General features: G+C 39.4%; 1 protein-coding gene across 1 annotated transcript; it reads left to right on the top strand.

Annotated features, from left to right (window-relative positions):
• The first annotated feature begins 4,224 nt into the window (after positions 1–4,224).
• Positions 4,225–6,297, top strand: LOC118831211 (heterogeneous nuclear ribonucleoprotein Q-like). The gene is given in 3 exon segments (XM_036738415.1): positions 4,225–4,390; positions 4,393–4,658; positions 4,660–6,297. Coding segments are annotated over 3 exon segments (1,686 nt in total). The 5' UTR covers positions 4,225–4,335; the 3' UTR covers positions 6,025–6,297.
• Positions 6,298–8,330: the final 2,033 nt, after the last annotated feature.

The raw sequence follows: 8,330 nt of genomic DNA, 5'->3' as shown, positions 1-8,330 counted from the left end.
TAACAGGAATAAATGAGTCTGTTGAGCCTCAACAATAGCCCTGTGATGGGCTGCTTTTTCAAAGGCCTTCTTCAAAGACTGACTATTCTGTTAATTCTTTGGATTTGTGTTTTACCATGTGCATCTTTGTAAGGCCAATTTGTAAGTGAAAGATCTTTCTGGCCCATTGAACTGGCCTCAGGTGGGGCCAACAAAGGGATGCCTGATTAGAGGTAGGCCCACACCTTTTCACTAACTAGGTTTGAGGCCCCCGCCCCCACACCTTTTTCCTAAGTTGGTTCTGAGCCCTCAGGGCCCTGAACAGGGTATAAGAGCTCTGAGGCTGGCATTTTTTTGCCTTTGGGGGCGCACTCATTGAAAGAGTGTTGGTGACTAGACTCTGGGTAAGCTGTTGAAGCAGCGCAGCCCTGCCCCCCCCCCCCCCCCACCGATTTGAAAACTCAAATGTTGGTGCTTCTCTGGTAACTATGTATTGTGATTTGGTTAGACAGAAATGTTGATCTGTTTATATTGTCTCTGTTTGTAACTTCTGTTTGTATTTGCTCTGAGGTTTAGGGTGCTGACTTTTCCCCTTGAACTAAGTGAATGACATATGTATGTTTGATTAAAGTGAGATTGTTAGCCCCTTACAGTTGCTTTCCTTAGAAAAGCAGATCAAAGAACCTGTGCTAGCAGCCTTCTTGTGTGCTGGTGCTGTTGGTCTTACCCCCCCCCCCACTCCCCGTGAAAGCAGCTGCTGGCAATATTGTTGTTACAGTCTTTTAGCCCCTTTTCTTAAGATATGTGGGCTACATATCACAGGAAGTGTGGCAGAATTTCTTTGTAGAATAAATATGGGCCAATAGAAGAACTTACCCACCACAACAACCTACTCTGACACATTATCCTAACTGAGAGTTTACCAAGGATTCTAAAATGGTCTGTGTGCAAAACAAATTTCCTGGCTAGTTTTATCCTGCTGGAAAGGCCTGTAGTACAGTCCCAGCAATACAGTAAAGTGGATTTGCAAGGATTTGTCTAGCTGAGTAGGGAGAGGGTCATCACCAGTCAGTTAGACTCTAAGTAATGAATTCTTTGGCCGGGGAAATATAAGAAACAATAAAATTAGAAGCCTTAGTTTTGTTCAGCTTCCTTATGGCCCAAAAGAAATGGGACCAGAGTAATAGGTAGATTGAGTAATGGAGGAGAGAGTATGTCAAGAATCATGTAGGTTTGCTAGTCATCTATTAACTATTAACTGTTGATAATCTATATTTGAGGTCCTTGTCCAGTGACATATTACTAGAGTATCATTCCTGACATTTTCAATATAGATGAAACTAGAAGACAACAGGAAGAGAAATGAAAAGATGAGAAATTGGTTGTCACTACAGATGTAAATTACGTAGATGATGAAGTTAATTTTTACTAGGCATTCAAAGGTAAAGAAAAAACATAATTCCATGGGACATTTGGTCATCTCTTTTGTAATGCTTATGGTAAGCATGTTAAAATAAATAATAACAACCACCTAACAGGTAATTATAACTGATAAAACAGATGTCTATCACAGAGAATGAGTAGCTATAGGAAATATTATAGATTTGATCAGACCCTTCAATTAAATGAAATTATACTTTAATACTTGTGACTTCAAGGTTTAAAGGTAGTACAGCGAAAATATGATGGAATGTACTCTTTAGGAGTAAGAAATAATATGAAATAAAGGTTTGTAGCCTATAAGAAATAAAACCTAGGTACCATGAACATATTCAAGAAGACAGCTGAGTAGACTAGGCATGTAAAACACCAGATAATATCATACAGAGCCAAATAAATTTGGTACATTCTATTTCACAGTGTAGATTTCTGACATGGTATATATTTCAAAATTAGCAATTCATATTATTGACTTAATAGAGCAAAGGTTAAAATCAATTCCAAAATAAAAGACAAATAAATGAGAAGATATGCTATGCAAATGAGGATATCTGGTGCCAAAAATTGATAATATAATAGATATTGACATAGACTACCACTATTTCTTAATAATTTGGTGAAATTTACCGTAGTGTTTGGCAAATAGTAGGTATTTTATAAATTCTGCAATGAACTGATGAAATTAATTCCCACAATGAGAAGACAAAAAAACATATAAAATATATCATTCAGCAAAATTTAGTTTCTTTACCAAGAGAGGAGATATAATGGATAAAGTTTAATAGGTTAAGCTGAAACTGTTAACTTTATCTGTCATATCTCCTCTCTTGGTAAAGAAACTAAATGTTTGCTGGATGATATAGTTTATGCAAAAGCTTATGGAGCAGAATGTTAGAAGGTTAAAGTTGCCAGAAGATGTAACTTAGTGAAAGCAGATCTGTCACTATAATAAAACAACTCACCAATCATTTATTAAGCACATACTATGTGCCAGGCACTGTGCTAAATGCTGGGGATGTAAAGAAACCCAAAGCCTATTATATACTCTTTAAGGGCTTCCACTCTAATGAGAGACATAATATGGAAACAGCTATATATATGTATAAGATATATACATAGTAAATTCCAGGTAATCTTAAAAAGAAGATACTTTCATGAGGTTGAGAAAATTACTTGTGAAAGATTCTTGTGGAAGATATTATTTTAGCATTTCAGATGGTCTTCAGGGAAGCCAGAAGGTGGAATTGAAAAAGGAGAACACTGAAGATGTAGGAGATGGCCAGTAAAAAGGTACAGAGTCAAAAGATAGAGTGTTGAGGAATATCAAGGGGATGTATGATGAATATCAAGAAAGACAGTGTCGCTGCATTGTAGAGTAATGAAAGGGAGTAAAGTCTAAGGTGACTGGAAAAGATGTGAAGAGAGCAGGTTGTGAAAAAAAATTATTTTCTTCACTAATGACAGATATCACCCCATTTGCACTCTAATATCAGCCCCAAGTATGTTCTACATAGATAATGAAGAGGCAATAATAGGAAAAAAGAATCATAAGAATATGTGAATTAGATGAAGCAAGTGAAAGAGGTCCAGGTTGGTATTTACACAATTTTATTGGTTTTTAGCATAGCTTCTCTTACTGTGGTTATTATTGTTTTTTAAACATTAAAAAAACCCTTTAATTTAGAACTTAAAAATTCCTTCTTGAAGATTTTCCTTCGGGGGCGGAGCCAAGATGGCTGCATGAAAACAGTGTCTTACCAGAGCTCTCTCACAAGTTCTGTTAGAGTCCTATAAAAAAGTGAATTTGCGCAGATTTGAGAGAGTTGGAAACCGGGAGCAGTCTGAGTGGGGCAAATTTCCAAGCCAGGAGAGTCTGAAAGGCTGAAGGTATGAATCCGTAGGCTTGGAGAGTGCTTGGCTTGCAGAGCTGCTCCAGACAGCACCAAAGTGGAAGCAGCTGGCCGGGAAACCCATGTGGGAGACAGGCTGGGAGAAAGCTGGGCACCAGAAACTGGTGGAGATCCCCAGGCTTCCCAACACAGGATGGCAGTCTGTGGAAGTGACAAGAGGCAGCGCAACACCACCGGCAGTGAGACATCAACTCCTGAGGCTTGCAGCCCAAAGGTATGAAATGCATCTTCTTAAACTTCCGGGAGACATAATGGCCAGGCAAACGGCTCTAATCCCTCCCCCCCCCCCCACCCAGAGAATTCCTCTGAAAAAAAGAATGCTGGAATAGAGGAGACAGAGTGGAGTTTCAGTGGCCCAGTAGCAGGAGTTCCTGAGATCCAGAGGGGTAGAGCCAGCAGGGGTCAACACCAGGAGTTCAGATGTACTCTTGCTCTCCCAGGGGAAGTGCCAGACACCAGCTCAAACAACAAAGAGCTGAGACCATTGCTGAAGAGCAACAGTCCTGGAGAACAACCCTAGGGCAAGAGACTTCAGGCAGCCAGATCTCTCCCCCACACCTCAGGAAATCGAAGGCTATAATTCACAAAGCCAACAACTAGACTCACAGTCCCCAGAATAAGAAAGTGGGGACAGAGAGGTCTGAGCCCCCAAAGCAGAAATTTATTGTAAAGCGAGGAAAAGGCTAACCAACATGAAGAAGAACACAAAAAAACCAAGGACCATTGATTCTTTTTATAGAGACAGGCATGATCAACATGCCAGTTTGGAAGAGGATAGCAATGACACTATGCCCACATTGGATACCTCCAAAGGGAATGTGAACTGGTCTCAAGCCCAAAAAGCATTATTGGAAAAGCTAAAGGAGGATTTTAAAAACCAAATTAGGCATTTTACAACAGCTCCACTCACGCCGGACACAGGGAGCAGCGAGCACGCGATTCCCGCAACCCGATCCCCTCGGACAGGATTTACTCGCGGCAGCCCAACGGGGAGATCTCTGGAAACATGGCTACTGAACATGTTAATGGGAATGGTACTGAAGAGCCCATGGATACTTCTTCTGAGTTACCCATTCTGAGCATTTCCAGACATTGCTTGATGCTGGTTTACCACAGAAAGTTGCTGAAAAACTAGATGAAATTTACGTTGCAGCTTTAGTTGCACACAGTGATCTAGATGAAAGAGCTATTGAAGCTTTAAAAGAATTTAATGAAGACAGTGCATTGGCAGTACTTCAACAGTTTAAAGACAGTGATCTCTCACATGTTCAGAACAAAAGTGCCTTTTTATGTGGAGTCATGAAGACATATAGGCAGAGAGAAAAACAGGGGAAAAAAAGTGGCCGATTCTAGCAGAGGACCAGATGAGGCAAAAATTAAGGAACTCTTGGAAAGGACAAGCTACACACTTGATGTGACCACTGGACAGAGGAAATATGGAGGACCTCCTCCAGATTCAGTATATTCAGGACAACAGCCTTCTGTTGGCACAGAGATATTTGTGGGAAAGATTCCAAGGGATCTATTTGAAGATGAACTTGTTCCATTATTTGAAAAAGCTGGACCTATTTGGGATCTGCGCTTAATGATGGATCCCCTGACCGGTCTAAATAGAGGATATGCTTTTGTAACTTTCTGTACAAAAGAAGCAGCTCAAGAGGCTGTTAAACTGTATGATAATCATGAAATTCGCTCTGGAAAACACATTGGAGTTTGCATCTCAGTTGCAAATAATAGACTTTTTGTTGGATCTATTCCCAAGAGTAAAACAAAGGAGCAGATTCTTGAAGAATTTAGCAAAGTAACAGAGGGCCTTACAGATGTCATTTTATACCACCAACCGGATGATAAGAAAAAGAACAGAGGTTTTTGTTTCCTTGAGTATGAAGATCACAAAACTGCTGCTCAGGCCAGGCGTAGGTTAATGAGTGGCAAAGTGAAAGTCTGGGGAAATGTGGGTACAGTCGAATGGGCTGACCCTATAGAAGATCCAGATCCTGAAGTCATGGCAAAGGTGAAAGTGCTGTTTGTACGCAACCTTGCCAATACTGTAACAGAAGAGATTTTAGAAAAAGCATTTAGTCAGTTTGGGAAACTGGAACGAGTGAAGAAACTAAAGGATTATGCATTCATTCATTTTGATGAGAGAGATGGTGCTGTAAAGGCAATGGAAGAAATGAATGGCAAAGACTTAGAAGGAGAAAATATTGAAATTGTTTTTGCTAAGCCACCAGATCAAAAAAGGAAAGAACGCAAAGCTCAGAGGCAAGCAGCTAAAAATCAAATGTACGATGATTACTACTATTATGGTCCACCTCACATGCCCCCTCCAATGAGAGGTAGAGGCCGTGGAGGTAGAGGTGGTTATGGATATCCTCCAGATTATTATGGATATGAAGATTATTATGATTATTATGGATATGATTACCATAACTGTCGTGGTGGATATGAAGATCCATACTATGGTTATGAAGATTTTCAAGTTGGAGCTAGAGGAAGGGGTGGTAGAGGAGCAAGGGGTGCTGCTCCATCCAGAGGTCGCGGGGCTGCTCCTCCCCATGGCAGAGCCGGTTATTCACAGAGAGGTGGTCCTGGATCAGCAAGAGCCATTCGTGGTGCGAGAGGAGGTGCCCAACAACAAAGAGGACACGGGCAGGGAAAAGGGGTCGAGGCCGGTCCTGACCTGTTACAATGAAGACTGACTTTCTATGTGGGATTACACCAGAAGCTTGCAGTGGAGTAATGGTAAGGAAATCAAGCAACCTTAAGTATCTCGGCTATATAGGAGCATATTCTATTGCAGAAGACCTTCCTATGAAGATCATGGAATCAAATACGGGACATTGAACTAATACTTGGACTTTGATATGAATTTCTTTAACAGTTTTCTCTGCAGCGCAAGTTATTAAAACTAAAGCTACTCTTATTTTCCCAATGTGTTCCAACAAAATCCCTCATAACTTCCAGCATGGTATCTTAATAAAGAATAAAGTTCTCTTTAAAAAAAAAATTATGGAGGTGAAAGAAATAATGGAAAAAATGGAAAACATGGAAAAAAAATCCACTGATGAAATCAAGTCCCTAAAGAACAAGATTGGTGAAATGGCTATGGAGATTCAGTATCTAAATAGAGAAAATGACACCCTGAGAGGTAAAATCAACCAACTGGAAAAGCAGACTCAAAAGCAAAATCAAGACAGTAACTCATTAAAAATTAGAGTTGAGCAAGTGGAAGCTAATGACTCTATGAGGCATGAAGAAGTAAAACAAAATGTAAATAATGAAAAAAATAGAAAAAAATGTGAAATATCTGATTGGGAAAATGACGGACCTGGAAAATAGATCCAGGAGAGACAATTTAAGAGTTATTGGTCTACCGGGAATCCATGATGAAAAAAAGAGCCTTGACGGTATCTTTGAAGAAATTATCAAAGATAACTGCCCAGAGGTCCTAGAACAAGAGGGCAAAATAGTCATTGAAAGAATTCACTGATCACCCCCTGAAAGAGATTCCAAACTGAAAACACCAAGAAATATTATAGCAAAATTTCCGAACTACAAAGTCAAGGAGAAAATACTGCAAGCAGCCAAAAAGAAACAATTCAAATATCGTGGAACTACAGTCAGGATCACAAAGGATCTCTCAGCTTCTACATTAAAAGACAGGAGAAATTGGAATATGATATTCTGAACGGCAAAGGAGCTGGGACTACAACCAAGGATCAACTACCCAGCAAAACTAAGCATAACTTTTCAGGCAAAGAGATGGACATTCAAAGAAATAAGGGAATTCCAGACCTTCCTGGCGAAAAGGCCAGAACTCAATGGAAAATTTGATCTCCACATACAAAACTCAAGAGACACATAAAAAGGTAAACAGGGGGAAAAGTCCCCACAAACCTTATTAATCAATAAGGGCAAATCATTTGCATCTTTATATAGGATTATATCATCTTATGTATGTTTTATATATATACATATATATCAGTCTTTAAAATAGTACAGTTATTATGACAATTCAAAGGGATACACATAGACTGTGAATGCCTGTATAAAATAACTGATATAAGGATAAAAAATGTAATTAAGAGATGTAAAGGAAGGGCTATGAGAGAAGAGGTAAGGAGGTAGTAGAAAAGGGTATATTACAGCAAATGAAGAGGCACAAAAACACATTTTAGTAGAGGGAAAGAAGGGAGAGAGAAGAGCAGTATTTGAGCTTTACTGTCATCTGATCTGCTTCAAGAAGGGAATAACATACCCTGATAAGTATAGAAATCTAACTTGTCCTACAGGAAGTAGGAGGGGAAAGGGGGAAAAAGGAGGTCAGAAGGGAGGGGAGAAGTAGCAAGTGGGAAGCGGTAAGATAAGGGAGGGGAATAAAGAGGGAGGGTAAACTGAGGAAGAAAGCAGTCAAAAGCAAAACTTTGTTGAGGAGTGGAAGGGGAAAGGGAGAAATAAAAGCATAAATGGGGGAAATAGGATGGAGAAAAAGACATAGATAGAAATCATAACCATAAATGTGAATGGGATGAACTCTCCCATAAAATGGAAGCAGATAGCAGAATGGATTAAAAACCATAATCCTACAATATGCTGTTTATAAAAACACATTTGAAACAGGGGGAGACACACAGGGTAAAGGTAAAAGGCTGGAGTAAAATATATTGCACTTCAGCTAAAGTATAAAAAGCAGGTGTAGCAATCCTAATCTCAGACAAAGCAAAAGTAAAGATAGATTTAATTAAAAGAGATAAGGAAGGACACTACATCCTGCTAAAAGGCACCATAAGCAAAGAAGCGGTATCATTGCTTAACATATGTGCACCAAGTGGTGTGGCATGCACATTCTTAGAGGAGAGGTTAAGGGAGTTACAGGAAGAAATAGACAGCAAAACTATAATATTGGGAGATCTCAACCTCCCCTTTCTGAACTTGATAAATCTAACCTCAAAATAAATAAAAAAGAAATTAAGGAGGTAAACAGAATTTTAGAAAAGG

Source organism: Trichosurus vulpecula, chromosome 9 (genome assembly GCF_011100635.1).
Source record: "Trichosurus vulpecula isolate mTriVul1 chromosome 9, mTriVul1.pri, whole genome shotgun sequence".
In the NCBI taxonomy this organism is placed as follows: Eukaryota; Metazoa; Chordata; class Mammalia; order Diprotodontia; family Phalangeridae; genus Trichosurus; species Trichosurus vulpecula.
Note: the sequence above shows the minus strand (reverse complement) of the source record. Positions and strands in the feature narration are given on the sequence as shown.